Here is a 19,024-nt window from a genome sequence, read left to right as displayed (position 1 = left end):
AGGGACGAAAGAGAGGGAGCGTGAGCAGGGGATGAGGAAGAAGGAGACTTAGGACGCACACGTTTTCTACTGGGGACATTAACAGAGAGTCCTACTGATGATCCTTGAAGGGGCTGATTACTTTTACTGTTTTTGTGGTGAATAGTGTTCCAGGGAGTGATCTGACATATCATGTCTCCTCCATTTTGAAGTAAAGTGTAAGGATAGAAGAGTACATTGGATCTGATACTGAGATCAATCAGTTCCTCTTTAAGCTGATCAATGTCTGAAAGATTATCATCTCCATTAATACGAGTGGCCTTTGCTGGAGGAGGGGCTTCATCATGTACTCTTTGACGAGGACGTGTCTTCTGGTATAAAATTTTATCGTGGAGAGTGGTCATTTTATCTCGAGCAGCTGATTGCAGAATTACTGCTTGTCTCTCAGGTGAGGCAGTGTCTTCTTTCTCTATCCTTGACACATAAGTGTGATTGATGGGTAGTGCATTGGTATGAGCTGAGACTGTGACTGAAGGCTGATCATCAGGGACTGTCAGTAATCCATTCAATGGACAATGGGATTGGAGTAGAGCATGGCTTGTGTGATACCTTTTTTCTAAGACTCTACCAAGAGTGCTGCTATCTTTTGAATGTTCCTTGATTGTAGAGTATCCACTAGGAGTAGAGAAAGTGATAGAGAGGTCTTGAAGGTTTGGTAATAAGCAGAGACATAGGACTTCCATGACCTGGATGAAAGAGAGAGGAAAAGAGTTAAAATCGATAATAATTATAGTTATGTACTTTAGTCTGGAGTCTATCATTTTCAGCAATCACTCTGTACTCTCCTTCAGTTATTGAAGAAAGGGAGAGCATTAGCTCACTGCATATCTCCACACCCAAAGCAAAAGTGTGAAACCTAAAATCAAAAGTACATCACAACAAACCAAACAAGGTGAATAGTACACAAATAGTGGATTAATAGAACAACTATTTCTATAACTTGAGGCTTTCTCTAATCCCTATACAGTCCTCTACTAACAATACAATATCAAAGCAAAATTATAGTTAAGAACGTGTAAATGAACGAAGCATAAAGGGACATTGTTTATACTATAAACAAATGTAACACTAGAGTCATTAGCATGTTGATTCAATCGTGCTACATCCAACACCACTTGATTAGGAATACCTAAAGTGAGACACATTTCTCTTTACAATTTGTGTAAATTACATATCTGGAATATTACTAGTAATCTCGGCCGGTATAACAGTGTGAATAATATGATTATAATTACTATAGCTATTACAGCATTAAGGAACACGATCGATCCTTCACCTTTGGTGTCTCTTGACTACAAACACGGCCGGCAAATATGAGCCAAACACGTCACTCTCTTGTTGATAACATAACTAAGAATACATCAAGCATTTGTCAACAGAATATCTGCCTATGGGCAAGCAAGTGTAATGTTGTGTAAAGCATTCAAAGGAATATTAAACCCAATACACAGACTGGTACCAGAAACAAAGGAAAGGATTGAAATAGAGAAAGTGAAGGAGACATAACAGAGGGTGTTTGCTAGACTACAAAATGAGGGCACAACAACAAACAAGAGACAAAGTTAGTGTATCTGAGAACCAATAAGAGGAATGGAGGTCATGAATGTAGTCTTAAATGAGATTAAATGTGCCTAAATGAGTTGTATAATGATTATCAGATTAATTATCATAGGGATAGTCAGTCAGACTGTCTTCAGACTATTCAAATTAAATACATGCAGGGCAGGTGGGCTCCACTCCTTTATTTTAACTAATGTGTGTTCTGCTTGCAAGATAAATGGTCAGAGATACAAGAGAAGACTTACAGTATCCACCAAACTATGGGATACATTGGTAAGAGGCACACACGATTATTATAATCATTATTTGTACATTAATTGCCCTAATTACCTTGTATTTGACTTGTGTCTAGTAGCAAGTTGCAAGATGGTCTGGACATTAGGGACACCTCCATCAGTAATGAGAAAAAAATGACGGAGTAAAGGGGTAGCGTTCACAGTAGGCGGAGACTTCTTGAGCACCCACTGAATTGGAGAAAGGAGCTCTGTACCTCCAAGACACGCCTTCAACTGATTAGCAAAATTGACTCCTTGTTCTATGGTCTTGCATGAGACAGGCATTGAGGAAGAGGAGTGAAATAATATGCGGAATTTAGACCCGAACGCAATGATGTTAAAGTGGCAACTGGGAGGTAGACTCTTAATTGCTAGAACCAAAGACTGGGAAGCATTCTGCATCTTTACTCCACTCATACTGCCGCTACAGTCAACCATGAATATGAACTCTGCTCCAGCAAGCTCGTTAAAGTGTGTGGGCGGGCTGGGAATAAAGAGAGCATCAAGCGATTGGACCCCATCGCATTTCGTGGAGTTATCAATGCAGAGAGGATGAGAAAGAAGGAGAGTTGAAGACTCTGCTGTGATTATGTCTTGTGGTACGAGAGACACTATGACACCCACACACTCCTCATTTACTGTGTCTGGAGTCTCACTGTGACTGTTAGTATCTCCTGCCACAGGCTCCCTTCCAACAGTGACTGTCACTCTAGAGTCTGTCACAGTCTGGGATAGTATTCTCGAAGACGAGTTTGGAGGAGAAATTGATTCCAGGAGTGCATTTGCAGGTATGTCCATTACGAGGTGCAGGCATGTGTGCTTGGTGGGAATGAGGGCAGCATAAAACCACTGGACGAGACAAGTAGACGACTGATTGCTTAGTTCAAAGGATGGAGTGATACGACATATCCAATTGAGAGTAACTCTACTGAGATTAGCAGCATCAGCAATGTATAAGAGCAAGTCATCAGGAGATTGGCAGGAGCCATACTTTGCCATTAGTCTCCCTGCTCTGGACCTCATGGTAGAATATGATGGAAGGTTGACCTTTCTTTTCTCTTCACCTCGTGATGGTCTTAAGTTCAGTTCATTCTCTCTGTCTGTCCAGGAAAGACGGCAGCCAGTAATGTGAAGCTTGCATCTTACCCCCGAGCTAGATGGATGGGAGAGGAGACAAGGGACGTACAGGACAGCTCCAGATTTACTCGCTGCTCGAGTGCTGGAGTCCTGGAGAGAGATAACAGCCTTTCCATGAGCATTGGAACCCAGTGTAGTAAAATGGAGATCACAAGAGCTTGGGATCAACAAGTCTTCATCTCCACTTTCCTCTTCTCTGACAAAGAAGCAGCTAAACATTATTGTCCACAGGTAAAAGTGTGCAATAGACTGGCCCAAAAGGAGGAGAGACAAGCTGTCTGGTTAACGGGAGGTGGCGAGCAGTAGCCAGAGGAAGCCATAGCCCCGAGACCCATAGTCTAGACACCATGACGTCACCCAGTCCCAATGCACGCGGCATGGGATCAAAGGATATAGGAACTTCTTATGGGATGTCCCAATTCAAGGTGTGGCTTTCCCTCTCAATCGCGGGGAATGTGTGTACGCATGCGCAAGAGGAGTTTCCTGCGCATGCGCAGTAGAATTCCCAAAGCAGCAGGACAGAGGCAAGCGTCGTCATCTTCTTTCTCGGCTTTGGTTAAAATTCTCTTGGGCGTCTTCAAGCACTAGAAGCACAGGTCGTCACTCAAACATAGCATTTAAGACTATTTTGGATACAAGACTATATTTTGGACACTTTACTCGTCGTTTGAACTTTATTATTTTCCCCTAAGATGGAGTACATGGTAGATCAACCTTTGGATGCTTTCATACAGACCAGGAAAGGAAGGGGTCGTGGTGGTAGAGGACGTGGTCGAGGAGGTAGAGGTCGTGGTGGGGGTGGTCCAGCTAGACGTAATTCATTCGGAGGTGGAAGAGGAGGAGGAGGAGGATTCCGTCGTCAATCCAATCGAGTTGGTTCATCCCTACACTACACTTACCACTAATCCTTCATCCCAATTGATTGTGTGTGTGTTTTTATTATCTGTGCATGGGTTTGGGGCTGCCGGTTGTGTGGCATCTAAATTAGGACAGACACATTATGTGAATGGGCACAGTGTTGCTCTGATTGTGTCAAGGGCTATGTCACCATTGATTTCTCTCATTCTTTGAGATTTTAAAGTGCGCTTTGTCTTATTTTAACAAGACAGGCACAGTTGGTGACTGTTTTATTAGCCCGGTTGGTTATTTTGTTTTTAAAACGGACGATGACATGAGACAGTACACAATCTGTGGACTCATCCTGCTCTTTCTTTACTTATTATAACCTGCAATGTCCTCTATCCCATTATCGTACTAATATTGATTGCAGCCTCAACGCCAGATGGCCGGGAAATGGCAACACGACATGTACCAAGGCGATTTTAATGGAAGCGCTCAGGTCCAAACTCCCGCCAAATCCGGTGGTACCAAACTACTCATTTCGAATCTTGATTATGGAGTCTCTGATGATGATATTAAGGTGAGGCATTGCTGCTTTTCATGATGGATTTTTTTCATTTCCAAGCTTTAAATAAATTAATATGATTATACATTTTGTTTTAGTCAGTGTACATGTATTTTTACTGTGTAGTTGTATATGTACATGTAGTTTTAAGTTGATCTTTCTTGTCCTGTAGGAGCTCTTTAGGGAGTTTGGACGTCTGAGGAAAGCCGAGGTACACTACGACAAGAGTGGGCGGTCTGTGGGTACAGCTCAAGTCATTTTTGAGAGGAATGTGGATGCCCTAAAAGCTGTTAAGCAATACAACGGAGTCCCTCTTGATGGTAGTGCAATAGGTATTTAGGATCCTTTTATACTCTCATTAGGACGTCCAATGTCTATACAATTAATGGATGGGTCTGGAGCTGCCAAAACCTTCACATCAACTCCCAACAAGCCTAATATTAAGCAAAGGGTCGGGCAGCGTCTCTCTGGTGGTGGTAGAGGAGGTTTTGCTAGGTAAAGGAGTGTGGAGTGTTTGTTGTAGTGTTAACTCTTTGATTTAGGGGAGGTGGTAGAGGAAGGGGACGTGGTAGAGGAGGACGAGGCGGTAAGAAAGAGGAGGTCCCAACTGCAGAAGAGTTGGATGCAGATTTAGAAGCATACAAACAGGTGTTGTCATTAATTTCTTTTGTTTTTACTAATTACATTCTTTCTTTTTAGTCAACTGATTCATGGACAGCTTGACATGCAAAACCATTTGACATTTCTTTGTGTATTTAACCTGTAACTGTCAAACGTAATTTCCCTTGAGTTTTTTGAAATTAATTCAATGTGTATAACAATGATTTTAAAATTGAAAATTTTCATGAACATAGTGGGCATCAATTGGAGTAACAGCACTACCTACTCACGTGTTTTGATCATGTCTGCAGTGAGATTTTGTAATCTTTCTTACAGAATTATTCGCCATAAAACTGTGACAAGGTACATAGGCTTTCTTGTAGACAGCCCTAGCCCAGCATTGTTATTTCCAGGAGGTTTCTTCAAGTACGGGAGTTGTGCGCTCTGGCACAGCCTCCTTCAGACGCAACCAAAGTTTATCCTCAAAAGATTCACGACATAGTACAAGATATTGCTGGATTAACGCTCAAGGAAACGGCACAACTGAATGAACTATTAAAGGTACGAAATTGAAGGCTTTTCATGTTTTATGGGTGGGGATTATTTGCTAATTAAATGCATTGATGTTGAATATTCAATTAATTTTAATTGTTTTTAGGAGACATTGAATATATCCGATGCTCCGTTAATGGCAGCTGCACCTGCTGCACCTTCAGCTACTACTGAAGTAAGTATATTTGTAATTATGGAGCAGTGTCAATTGCAAATTTTTCTGTTTGGTGGGTTCAAATTTGGCAATTTTGTGGCCATCTGCCATTGAGAATGTGCATAATGGTTTCAAATAATAGTCATTTTCTTCATCTAGGCAGAGAGTGAAAAGAAGGAGGAGCAAACGGAATTTAATGTCACGCTCGTTAAATTTAATGATGCCTCAAAGATTAAACTGATAAAGAAGATAAAAGAAGTGATGGAAGGATTGAATCTAGTCCAGGTAATGAGTCCAAACTTCTTGTAATAATATGAAAACAAAGAAATATTTATTGTATAATAGTATCCGGGTTTATTTTGGCATAGTACTCATGCAGCTTATTTTTTGTCAAGCTGCTCAAAAATTGGGCCAAAGATCCAGTACTATATAGGACAGGGAATTTCAACAAAAGTGAAAAAGAGAATCCTTCACTTTTATACTTTTTTTCTGATGCATATACATGTCCTTATGTTGTGTATCAACTTAGAACTAATTCTGATCGAATTCAGATTTTTAAAACTTACTCAACAATTCGGCCAATTACCCTGTTACTGTAGTACAGGGACTTCGGCCAAATTTCATCAAAAATGAAGAGAATTCTACTTTTGTCTGATGCATATGCACATTCATGTTGCATAATAAAGTTTGATTTGATTTTAGTAATGCTATCATTATTATTATTATTATTATTATTAGGCTAAAAAACTAGTAGAGTCTGTCCCCCAGTTATTAAAGGAGAACATCAGCAAAGAGGAAGCTATGAAACTAAAATCAGATTTAGAAGCAGAGGGAGGAGAAGTGACTGTGAAATAAGCAAACTCTGTCTTCATTGTAGTTACTGTGTTATAATAATGTGCATGAATAATTATGAACCATTGAGCAAAGCTATTTCGATGCAAAAGCGAACATCGCAGTTTTGACAAATTTTTAATTTTAATAAAGAAAAAAGTATCATTGTAAGCGATGATGGCATGTACAAAAATTAAATATATAATGCCAATGATTGAAAATAATTATATTTATTTTATAATAATAATATTATATATTCATTGGGTTTTGCCATAAAACACATCACTAAACAGAGCTATTAAACACATACACACCACATGACTAATAAACAACAATTAATATTTTAATTTTGAGAGAGAGAGAGAGAATCTACAACTGGGAATATTTTTGAGTGGCAAAACTCATTGATGATAACCAAGTTACATGTATCAGTTTCTCATAGACCTATTAAAGGTTCTGTCTTTCATTTGAGAGAGTCTCCATTGTGTGTCAGTCATATTGCTTACAATTTTTACCTGCAAATAGAGGTAACTTGTGGAAAGAGAGAGGGACATCTTTATTCCTGAAGACAGGTGATAATGATAATAATAATAATAATTAATAATAATAGTCAATAGGAATGACAATAATGATGACGGTCACACTTCTTTTAGCAGTTTCATTTGTGTGATTGTTTGGTAGAGATAAGAGAAGAGATAGAGAAGGAGAAAGAGAGTACAAAAAAAGAACATAGCTTTGTAATTTTAAAGTCAGTTGAGAATTCACAAAAATAAATTATAATACAATAAATAATAATAATGATATACGACTCTGGCTAAAAATTATTTAATAAATGAATGACTTGTGACATTTTACAGCTAGTGAGATTTGGTAGTAGTAGTAATAATAATAGTAATAATGATAATGGTGAAAATGGTTTTTTTAGCAATATAGCACATTCGTGTGTCAATAAGATCTGCAAACACATACTGTACATGTACATGTACAAGTGCCAGCTAATAATGCAACCAACCATTAAATGAAAGAGAGAGAGAGAGAGAAAGAGCAGAAAACAAAAAATAATTAAAGATTGAGAGAGAGAGAAAGAATTACTCTGTGATTAATTTTTATTGGTGAAATCATGATAAGAGCATTACTCAAAATAATAATGTGTACTAAACCCTGCATGCCATGTATCCCACAAATACAAAAAAGCTAAACAGAGAGAGAGTGAGAGAGATAAAAGAATAACATACTCAGTGTTACAGTGGCAGGGAAGGGATCAGTTTGGCTGGAAAGTGAAACGGAGGGAAGAAGTGTACTAGCATGTTACTAATTAATATCAACCAGTGCATCTGCATCCTGTAGTGGTATGTACGGCTTGACTCCTGCTTTTTTTTTGGGTAATTTTTTTTCGATTTTTTCCAATGCTACAGCATATCATAGTGGTGCTCTTTATATAATAATTATAATAATAGATATGTATTTAATTGACTAGTAGTATGTGGGTTTGCCAACGGTTCTGGAATCCTTAAAGAGTTGGAGAAACAAAAAGAGAACAAACACGGGACAGGACACGAACACAAAAAATTACAATAAATTTTAAAAAGAGAGAGACTCGCTCCTCCTCTCCCCGTTAGAAAAGTCCATTGGGTAGAAAGGTAGAGAGAGGAGGGCTGGAACTAACAGTCGATTGGTGGGAGCTGCCCTCTTCTCGCTGAGCAGCAGTAGGTAGTGGCTGTGATGGAGTGGGAGGCAACACAGAGTTACCCCAAGGACTAGACAAGGAAGTCAAACCAGTTGAGCTGCTGTCGCTTGTCCCCCAAAGAGACATCTGCGAGCTATCACTAGAGGAGCTAGTCCTGGAGTCTGTGCCCCAGAGAGAGGCAGGCTTCTTGACCGGTTGAGGGGAAGGGTGGGGGAGTCGCTGGGGCAGCCATGACGAGGACATCCCGAAAGCAGAGGAGAGGCTGATGTTAGAGGAAGGCGTCCTTTGATCAGAGAAAGAGGAAATGTCAGCTTCCGAGGCGAATTGGGGGTTTACATACACGCCACATATGGAAGGGTTTCTGTCTAGGCCAGACTTTGCGAGAGCAGCCTCTTCTTTGGTAGAGTACCTGATGAGAACTGACTCGTTAAATGAGTTGATTGTACAGGCTAGGACTTTGCCATACTCACTACACACCTCACGCAAAGAAGTCTCGTCAATCTATAGTGAACAAACATTTTTTATTTTATGCATACATGTACATGTAGGGCAATTTTGTCTGAAATAAAAGCACAAGCAAGTAATTTGCATATTGTACACAAGTAGGTTAAAGTGACTGCCTTTAACAAGTTGTCTAGTGGATAATAAGCTTAAACTTCCCTCCCTCCCTCCCCCCTCTCTCTCTCTTACCTGAGGTGTAACATTCCTTAACACAATGAAGCTATTGTGAGGAGAGAGCTGCAATGGAAGAGATGGTTTACGTCCCATTGCTCCTCCTCCTCCTCCTCCCCTCCAGTCATTGTAGCCAGTCCCAGTGCCACCACTTGATGCTGTTGTGTTCAACAATGAATCTGAACTTTCCATTGACCATATACTACCTATAGGTAAACAAAGGAATTTAAATATAGTTTTTTGTGCACATACATGTACAAGTCACAAAAAAGTAATACAATGAAGAATTCTCTCAGAGCCATTTTTGTACATGGTCTCTGGCCAGATTTTTGAACAACTTTAAAAATTCATAAAAAATCAAACTTAATCAGAATCAGCTCAAAATTTAATAATAAAATTGTATTTGGCTAAATTTTGATGACACATTTCATCATTATTTACCTGATGTTGCAGGCATGCCCCAGGGATTACCATCAAAGGTCCATTTGTTTTGCTGTTGTTGTCCATAAGACCCTCCGTTCCCCCTATAGCTACCACCACTGACCGAGGACCGGCCACCATAATTACCACCAGTGGGCGTAGGAGGGAGAGTAGACGAGTAACCACTGTAGCTGTGCTGGTGTCCAAGCTTAGGACGTCTTGAAAATGACGAGGGCTGCTGGACATGCATCTGTGACTGCTGGGGATGATACTTTGACTGCTGTCCCTGCTGCATACCAACACCATATCCTTTATAAGCACTAGAGGAACCAACCCCTCCTCCTACTGTACTGTTAGCATAAAAACTATTAGAGCTCCCATTGTAGCTGTTTGATCTGTTAAACTGGAGGGACGTGGGGGCTTGGCTTGAGAATCTTGATGTCCCTTGAAACTTTGAATCCATTCCAACAATACCCCCAGTGGAAGGATGGGGATTACCAAAACCAGCAGAAGGCATATAACTTGAGCCTCCTCTATTATAAGCAGAGTAGCTCTTCTCACTGGGCTCAGCCCCATACATACCAGGAACAGTGTAGTCTCCACTAGGACCTGATGGAGTGCTGGGAGCGGTGAGGCTGTGGTGAGGCTTGGAAGAGTGAGGATTCCAGGGAACGCCCGGTTTGAACTCTGGTATCTCGTCAACGGAGCGTACAGAGCTAAAGCGACCACTGGAAGTAAACCCGCCACCGGAGGAGACGGTACTGGTTGTACTGGTAGAAGTGTTGAGCAGTAGAGGAGGAGAATCATTAGCGTCTTCTTGTAGGATGCTCTCAGACTGTGATAATGTGCTGGTATCATCAGTTCCAGTAATGGTGGCTCCACTGCTGCTTCCCTCATCCACTGACGTCATCACCTTCTGAAGCCGTGAGAGGTTCCTCGCTGATAGCTTACCAACTTCCCCAGGAGGAGGAGGGGGAGGAGGATCAAGACTCAGGCTCTGCATTGAAACACTTACATCAATCCCGCTGGTGGTGGGCGTGGCCTCACTACTGACCCCACCCAGAACAAGATTGTCCTTTTCGTCTTTATCGTCAGGGGAGAGGTGTTGCTGCTGCTTGAGTATCATTTGATTGATAAGTGCGAGCTGTTGATGGGCTCCCTTTATTTGAGTATTAATCTGATTCAAGTTAGCCATGAGGAACTGATGCTGTGGTGCCCCACCTCCTTGGGGAACAGCCTTTAACTGACTGATCTGTATCATTAATCTCTGCCTCAGCAACAAGTACTGGTTCAACTGCTGGCCCAGCACCTGTTGGAGATTAACAAGATCAAGCCCAGTATGGACGTTACCCCCTGCTCCTCCGCTATTAGTGGTGGGTGTGGTCAGCATAGAAGTGCTAGGGACTGAGGGTGGTCTGTGGTTCCATGGTGACTGGAGGGATGGGGTTAAGGGAGGGGTGGGGCTTGAAGAGGTGGATGAGGTAGCTATGAAATAATGAGAGGAGGAGGAGGAGGGAGGAGGAGAGGGACCTGTCTCGTTTGATTTGATTGGCGGAGCAAGATTGAGGGAAGGAGGAGGAGCGGAAGAGAGCTCCTGGTCGTCCTCCTTGAGTGCTGATAATGCTAAGAGATCCCCTAGAGCAGCTTCTATATTGTTATTATTCATTTTGAGGACCTTCTCACAGGAAGAAGGCTAGAGAGAAAGGGAAAGAGAGAGAGTGAGAGGGAGAGGGAGAGAGAGAGAGAGAGAGAGAGAGAGAGAGAGAGAGAGAGAGAGAGAGATCAAAGAGAGGGAGAAAGAGAAAGAAAAATAAACATAAAAAGTAAAAACATTTGTAAGATACTGCAAGTATAATTAAATGTGTGGTTGGTTTGTTTGTGGTTGCTTACTGAGAATCCCATATCAACCAACAATTTGACTTTATCAGTGACATTGCTCCTTTCCTACAGCCAAAATAAATACAATACAACTGTTAACGAGGTTTCAATACTAATACATAGTAATAATAATAATAATAATAATAATAATAATAATAATAATAATAATAAACAAAATCCATTTTAAAGATCATCATGATCAGTGATTCCTCTAAAATGTTTGGAGGGACTTTTACAGTAAAACAGAGGTGTATGGGTACAGAAATTCGAGAGTATGAAATTTTGTGCTTTTGTATAAAACTCTTAATTTTTTAACTTCAAATGTATGAAATTTTGTGTTTTGTACATGCACATGCATGATATACCCAAATTTTCCTAGTACTAATTTTCATGGTTAAGATATCACCCTCAAAATGATCAAAATGAAATACACTAGGGAATTTCATACCCACCCATACAGTATTTACCTTTCCTCCTTTGCTGACGGTACTCCAGCCATTGCTGCCATCAGACAAGTTCCCAGGGCCAGTCGTCTCCCACTGGTAGGCCTCAGAGCCATTCTCTCTGCCTCCGTTCCAGCCCTGGTCTACCTCAGGACCTCCCCATTCATCCCCAGTATCACTCCAAGCTGTGACAAGAAACAAAAAGATCATTTATAATATCAGTAGTAATCCTTTAAAGGGATTACAGTAACACTCTGCACTATTCATACCATTAGTTATACTATACACTTACATTGTCCCCTCCCTCCTCCAATATGAGGCTTATCTTTCTTCATCTTTTGCTTCACATCGTCCGGAATACCCCAAACTTCGGTACCAGTATCAATCCCTGTCGGTTTAGGGCTCGGCAGATCCCCCCATCCACTCGGCTCGGAATGAAGACTCTCTATTGCGTCATCAAGGTCCATGACAGGCTTCTTCTTTCCAGAGAACCTACTACTGCCCCGCCCTATCCCTCCCCCTCCATTGCTACTCACTGAAAGACTGCGGTGAGACTCGTAGCGTCCACCACCCATTCCGGTCCCTTTCCTTGGACTATTTGATCTATTGTAGTTATTAATTCTAGTGTTACTAGTCTTCCAACTAGAGCTGCTCCCTACACTGTTGACTGATGAGGTACTACCCATGCTATTCCTGCTCCTCCAAACTCCTCCTCCCTCCCCACCCACTGTAGAGTCCCCTCCGCCATCAACAGACTCGTTGCTTGGTGACTTTACATCTCTACACGAGGTAGTCTCCAAATGCTTCTTCTGTCTGGCAGACTCGTCTTCCCAAACTTCATTCAATTGTCTACCACCCCCTGTAGCCTTATCAGGCCCACGGGTACTGCTACCTTGAAAACCATCACTCATCTCGTTGCTCAGCCCCTCCTCTGTGATGGGGTCAGAGTTAGAATAAGAGTCCTCGTCAGAGACCCAATGGTTGGAGGATGACGGCCATGTTTGGTCGTGCGACTGCTGCTGACGGGGCTGGTTGTTCCAAGGGCCATCGCTTCCTCTCCCGCTAAACTTGTTAGACTGGATTGACGGGTTGCTGTCAGAGGCACTGTCAGGGCTAGTGGCTGAGGAGTTGGACCAGTTGCTGTCTGGAGCTGATGATGAAGAATGTGGAGGCCATTTTGTAGAGGATGTGGAAGCACTACTAGTGGTTTCTTTAGACTTTTTGCTACCTAAAGAGAGAAAGAGAGAGAAAACATGATTAAATAGCTAAAGTGTCTAATAGACTATTGTAAGGAACCATGTGTCAACAACACAATGATAATAAGCCATACAATGTGAGAATAGAATTAAAGACAGGCAAACAGAGTCACTGGCACACACTACATCAAAGCCAATGAAAGTATGCACACTAAATATAGTAACAATTAGTTGTAGCTATATATAGATTCACCGGCTCATTTGTAAAACAAAAATGTGCCACATTAGTAGAATTACAAACAATAACAAATAGAGCATTAGCTAAAACACACAAGAAAGTGTGTGTGAGAGAGAAATGGCTTTACTAGCATCCCCAAATACAGTCCCTACATCAATACACAGATATAGACTTATTAGTCCACTGAAGGAAGTAAATACAATGACACAGCAAATCATAATAGCAAGGCCAGCAAGTTTTGTGGGAAGAGGAGAGAAGGGGTAAACAGACAAGAGTGAGAAGCTACTAACTGTACAAAGCTAGTGTCAACATACATAATAAAAATGATCTCACTGTGTTAATTCTATAAACTGGCTGCCCTTAATTAGAACTGTCCTTCATCAGAACACATTGTAAGTACAAATATATACATACATGTATGTATGTAGGTGTACTTGTACACGGATATAATTTTCTTTATTATAATGCTACACATACATGTACACTGTCATATAGTCTATGCCAGGTAAGTTTGACATGTAATACAGTACATGTACATGTATCATTACAATAGCGCACACATACATGTACATGTATATACTTGTGCACATTTCTAGTACATTAACAGGACGTTAACACAATTAACCTCTTAATGGTTGAGCTATGCTTAAAAATACCAAATATCATAGACAAGTGCTAGCATTCCTGTAACAAAAATTGCCAACCATCAACACAAACAGCAAGTGTGTGTGTTGTCTGGTTTTGTACGCGTGTCGCTTGAGTCCAAAATTAGCATATCTGGTCCAATTGAAAGCACAATGTTATCAAAATATGCTTAAGGAAATTTTAAAAACTCTTATGTCATGATATTCAAAAACATGCAGACAGAGAGAGAGAAAGAGAGAGAGAGGGAATTGTGGAAGAGACACGAGGTACACGACCAATTTGCTAGTTTACTAATAAACGGACTGTAAAGGGCAGTGTACAAAGCTAAACAAAACAACCGACACAAAAACAGAAAGTTGAAATACAATTAAAAGAGGTAATAGTGACGTTTTGGGGAGTCATTAGGTGACTGTATACTGAGGCACTTAGCAAACAAAACCACACTAATGTCAAATGATATACAAACTAACAGAGAATATTTCATAAACTTTAGACTAATGAATGTTGACTTTAACATTGAATAACATACATGTACTGCTACTCTTACTCTCAATTTGTGTCCCTCTCTCTCTCTCTCTCTCTCTCCCACACCTTTACATGTTCACTAAAGGATACAAAGTGACATACAAATTATAATGAAAAAGTCACTTACTAACATTCTTTCAGCTAATACAAATTAACAATGCACACACACACACACACACACACACACACAAACAGAGTCATACCATCCAAATTCTAAAAATACCGACTGATTTATACTACAATACATCAATCAGCAAAGACAACAATTTTAACTTTGATCTTTTTCCTTTTCCATCTTTGACAATCCCTCTATACCATCACTCCTTCTCTGTATTTCATTCTCTCCATCATAGCTATATATAGTACTCCAGATTATAATTAGAGAAGGCAGCAAAGCAAATAAGACCTTATACTACAGTGACCACAACAAAGATTCATATGGCTGTACAAAGCCTACAAGAGAGGCTTAGCTGTCAAGAGGCACTTAATTGCTGAAGCCAAAAGAAGGAGATGTAGGGCAATCAAGACAAACAACACTAAACCATTAGGACATACTCCCACGCTAACCATAACCAAGAACATATTCTTTTTTAAAAGGATGACATTAAGAGAGAGAGAGGGGGGAGAGAGAGAGGGAAAGGGAGAGAGAGGGGGGGAGAGAGAGAGAGAAGGGGAGAGAGAGAAAGGAAGGATGAATGGGATATAAAAAGGGACAGCTAATAAAATATAAATTTAAAGAGTAAAAAATGAATTATTATAAGAAATTAAAAGAGAGATACATGCAATAATAATACGAACACACAAGTAGCTAGTATAGTAAGACACAGTGGAGAGAGAAATGGGGAGGGGGAGGTGTAAAAGTAATTCAAAACAGCTGTACGAATGTATGTATCATGATTATTCAATTTAGCATGAATAACCACGTAATGTTTACAAGAATATTCCATAATGATTACATTTTCACAGATTTATTTCATTTAATGGGGGGCAAGATAAACAAAGATTGGAAAGAATGGGCGGATGACTTACCTGAAGCTGCAGCCGCTGCGTAATGAGGAAACGAGCAAACTGATGAATTATTAGAAGGAAAAGAAAGAATGCTATTATCAACCATGGCTGTAGTCATCGTGTGATGAGACAAAAACAAGAAAAGAAAAACTGTCAGATTGTTTGTAAAGTGATTCTGGAGCAAAAGACCAAAGAGAGGGAATGATTGGAGAATGACCTGTATAAGCTATCTGTTAGTATTTAGTATATGTGCTTTATGAAAATGGTGAGCTGACGTGATGAAGTTCTACTGGTCGTGTTAAATGATGTGACACTGGATCAGAGAGTGACAGACGGTATAATAGAAGAGCTAACGGTGCCGAATTGGTTGCTGTGTGCCCCTTCAGAGCAACGCCATAATACTGAGAGACGGGCTGAATCGGAAAGCGAAGGAAGATAATAGAAGAAACGGGGGAGCTAGGAGATGGGCACAGTACAGACTCGGTCTTCTCGTAACTGACTACACGAAGAGACGGACTCGGTTGGTAGTGTGTCGGTGAATTCGCTCGGCGGGTCTGGGAAAAAAGAGCGAGGGAGCTATGAGGAGAACAGAGGACCAGTCGTAGCGCGCCCTAGAGACGACAACTATCACTGGAATGATGAGTGGACCCGTTGAGTGACTACACAGCCAGTGACTCGGTAACAAGAAGTCACTCTCAGCAGTTCTCCCAGCTATACATGTAGGGCCAGTAATCGATTGGGCGTGGTCTCGAGTAGTTATTAAAAGTTATCAAAATATTTGTGATAACAATGAAATTTTATCTGGTTTTAGATTTTCCAAAAAAATAATAATCCTAATCCTCAAAAGTGATAGCTACACGATATTCATTTTTATTTTTGTTCGTCATACATCCTCCAATTACATAACAATAATAACGATAGCAATAATAATAACAGCAACAACAATTATTATTATTATTATTACTAACTAGTCTACAAGAGGACTTTCTCTTTGGAAAAAGCTTAACCTTTATAATCAAGGAAGCAATTATGAGCAAGACAGCATTAACATTCATTACAACCTACGAATACTATTATCAAGTGCTATTTCAGTATTTCCACTGTACTTAGATAGTTCCCTTCACATTACATGTACATCTAACAATTGGTCAAAGATTTAAGCCTAATATTATAACCTAGGAGAAAGAGAGCTACAAATCCAGACAAACCAGAAGAACCAGCCAATAAATATTTATGCCTCCATACGGGCATGATCTTGTATTAAAATGTATTATCAAAAGAGACTCTATTTACTAGAGTCAAGTTACTGATGAAGAGTGCTGTAGCCAAGAGATGTAGTAGATAATCTTTTAAAGGTTTCACATGAACATACACACAACCAAATACACTGGTACGAGTATAACGCATTCACACACGCATACATGCATGCATGAACACTACCGGTGATTCATTATATCAGGTGCTTCACCTAAAGTCTACCTATAGCTGTCTGCCTTTATTACTTATTAGGATAATTATGTACAATAGTACACAGCATAACCATTGGAGATTACATTATAACCAGTAACCACACACTATATGGGTGATTAATTACCATTATAGTACTGGCAGACACAGACACAGACACACACACACACACACACACACACACAACTCAAAAATTAAATAATAAGAACGTGAAATAAAATGAATAAAAGAATTGAAAGAGAAAGAGAGAGAGAAAGAAATAAAGGGATAACAGAGAAGAGATATGACCAATAGATAGTACAGTACTATTATACAAAACTCAAAGCCCATTGGCTGGATCTCAAAAAACAATTTAAAAATTACTAATACTACCCAAAGTAACACTTGGAAGGATGCGGAAGGGAAAGTTTTAAAGGGTGCCACACTACCTTCTATAGCAGACAGAAGCTGATAAATAAACTCCCACACTGAGTCATAAACTAATTAAATAACTACCATAGCAAGCCTTGCACAGGATGCAAATACAGCAAATAATAAAACCGGCCCAAAGCACATGGTCCAGTATAAACAAATTATAAATATTGTAGGCAAACAATCCTGATCATGACCCTGATATCATCACTGGAACCAACACTCAGCAAATGCCATCAAACACTTGAATGCCAAGTCAAACCCCATGGCTTTTTTTGTAAAAATAATACCCACCTGTTTTATTAGATTTAGGATTGACTGGCTTGCTGGAAGAGTATTTGTGCGATTGGAATCTTGGAGGCATCTCTCGATAATAAAACCTTGAAGAGTAGCCATTTGGAGGACTAGTCGTACCACTACCACTTCCAGGGGAATAGGCCTTGGGCAACAAAAAGAAGAGAGGGAGGACGGAAATGAGAGAAGCTCACAAAATGAGAGACAAAATACCTTAGACTTCATTACTGAAGACTTGCTGGTCTCCCCTCCTCCTCCTCCCTTCCTTTTATTATTGTCAGTATCTTTGCTAGGAGTCCTAGAATTGTTCCGTCTAGTTGTACTATTAGCAGTATTACTATAATTGTTATTATTATTGTGAGTGGATGGTGATGCTGTGGCTGTTGTATTGGTTGACATGTGAGTAGTTTCAATATAAGAATAATTGGGAGTGGTCAACTGTCGTGTATTCAGCAATAATACCTTTAAGAAAAAGAAAGAAAAGCGAGTACAAGAGAAAAAAGGCTTGAAGGAGATGAAACAGGATTAAGTGAAATTAAACGATACATGAATGTGCATATACATGTACATGTACATGTATATGCATACACATAAAGCATACATGTACAAGTATCACACATGCAATCTATTGATAGAGCATAGTGCATACAAAATGAGATACAAAAGGATATACAAATTCTACAATTATACATGCATATAGTGCTCCTGGCATATACTAAAGATGAGGGCTGCTCATTTGTATGATATCACTACTAAGGAGTACATGAGACAATCAACCACCAGTACTACATGCATGAGACAGTAAAATGACATCACGATGCCCTCTATGCAACAGAAAACTTTTTTTATACATCATAGATGTCATTCTTGAGGTTACGTAAAATTTTAAAACTGACAAAAATTTATCCACATTTCATAGTACAAGTCCTTATTAATGGAATAATTTTTGTCCCTCAAAGGAAAAAAATTGATGCATAAAACATAGTGCATTACCTATGCATGTATATGTGTACGTCTCCCACAGTCTGTAAGAGATTATCAGCTATTGATGTCGTATTCTTAGAACAAAGTGATTCGTGTTGAGTGAGGAGAGAGAGAGAGACTGAGCTGCATTACTAAAGGGAGAATAGAGAGAGAGAGAGAGAGAGAGAGAGAGAGCAAAGGGAAACAAGAGAAGGAGAAACAGCTAGGGGGGGATTGAATTACTAATGTATAAATGAAGCCATAACAATACATGTACGCTTTTTACGACATGCAAATTCTACCTTACAATTTGCCGGCTCATTAGTAAAAAGTAATAAAAATACATGAGTACGTAACCACAAGTCTCTCACTCTTTAAATATACACCAATACACTAATTAGTGAAAATATAATAGCTTTTCTATTACCAAGTGACACGCCTACCTCTGGTCAGTCTCTGGCTATTCTTAGAGTTTCATTTTGGCTTACCAGTCAATGCTTTCCTCCTCTCTCCTGCTGTCCTTTCCTTTGCTAGAGGGCTCTTCTCTGGCCGCTTGTAGCTTCTCCTTTGTCCCTCTGTTTCTGCAAATCAAGCTTTTTCTCTCTCTCCCCGCGACTGCTATAA

The 19,024-nt window shown here is 40.0% G+C and overlaps 3 protein-coding genes across 4 annotated transcripts; 2 read left to right on the top strand and 1 right to left on the bottom strand.

The window, feature by feature from the left end:
- Positions 1–3,538: 3,538 nt before the first annotated feature.
- On the top strand, positions 3,539–5,255 carry LOC100632867 (THO complex subunit 4-like). Its single transcript, XM_003384450.3, has 6 exons — positions 3,539–3,883; positions 4,282–4,431; positions 4,589–4,736; positions 4,779–4,911; positions 4,959–5,064; positions 5,116–5,255. Exons 1-6 carry the CDS (start codon positions 3,704–3,706, stop codon positions 5,137–5,139), a joined length of 741 nt encoding a protein of 246 aa, XP_003384498.1. The 5' UTR covers positions 3,539–3,703; the 3' UTR covers positions 5,140–5,255.
- On the top strand, positions 5,215–6,705 carry LOC100636361 (39S ribosomal protein L12, mitochondrial-like). Its single transcript, XM_003384478.3, has 5 exons — positions 5,215–5,379; positions 5,430–5,577; positions 5,675–5,743; positions 5,882–6,007; positions 6,461–6,705. The coding sequence occupies exons 1-5, from the start codon at positions 5,225–5,227 to the stop codon at positions 6,575–6,577; spliced, it is 615 nt and encodes a 204-aa protein (XP_003384526.2). The 5' UTR covers positions 5,215–5,224; the 3' UTR covers positions 6,578–6,705.
- Positions 6,706–7,950: 1,245 nt separating this feature from the next.
- LOC109580462 (trinucleotide repeat-containing gene 6B protein-like) lies at positions 7,951–18,990 on the bottom strand. Of its 2 annotated transcripts, XM_019993654.1 has the most exons (10): positions 18,889–18,990; positions 18,431–18,552; positions 17,651–17,899; positions 17,438–17,582; positions 11,946–12,881; positions 11,678–11,838; positions 11,223–11,276; positions 9,354–11,025; positions 8,931–9,118; positions 7,951–8,741 (listed from the first exon to the last, which is right to left on the bottom strand). In XM_019993654.1, exons 3-10 carry the CDS (start codon positions 17,834–17,836, stop codon positions 8,169–8,171), a joined length of 3,915 nt encoding a protein of 1,304 aa, XP_019849213.1. In that variant the 5' UTR covers positions 17,837–17,899; positions 18,431–18,552; positions 18,889–18,990; the 3' UTR covers positions 7,951–8,168. The 2 variants fall into 2 exon arrangements, with proteins under 2 accessions (XP_019849213.1, XP_019849214.1); XM_019993655.1 differs by lacking the exons at positions 17,438–17,582; positions 17,651–17,899; positions 18,431–18,552; positions 18,889–18,990 and adding an exon at positions 15,287–16,056.
- Positions 18,991–19,024: the final 34 nt, after the last annotated feature.

This window comes from Amphimedon queenslandica, unplaced genomic scaffold (assembly GCF_000090795.2).
Source record: "Amphimedon queenslandica unplaced genomic scaffold, v1.1 AMPQUscaffold_13490, whole genome shotgun sequence".
Classification (NCBI taxonomy): Eukaryota; Metazoa; Porifera; class Demospongiae; order Haplosclerida; family Niphatidae; genus Amphimedon; species Amphimedon queenslandica.
Note: the sequence above shows the minus strand (reverse complement) of the source record. Positions and strands in the feature narration are given on the sequence as shown.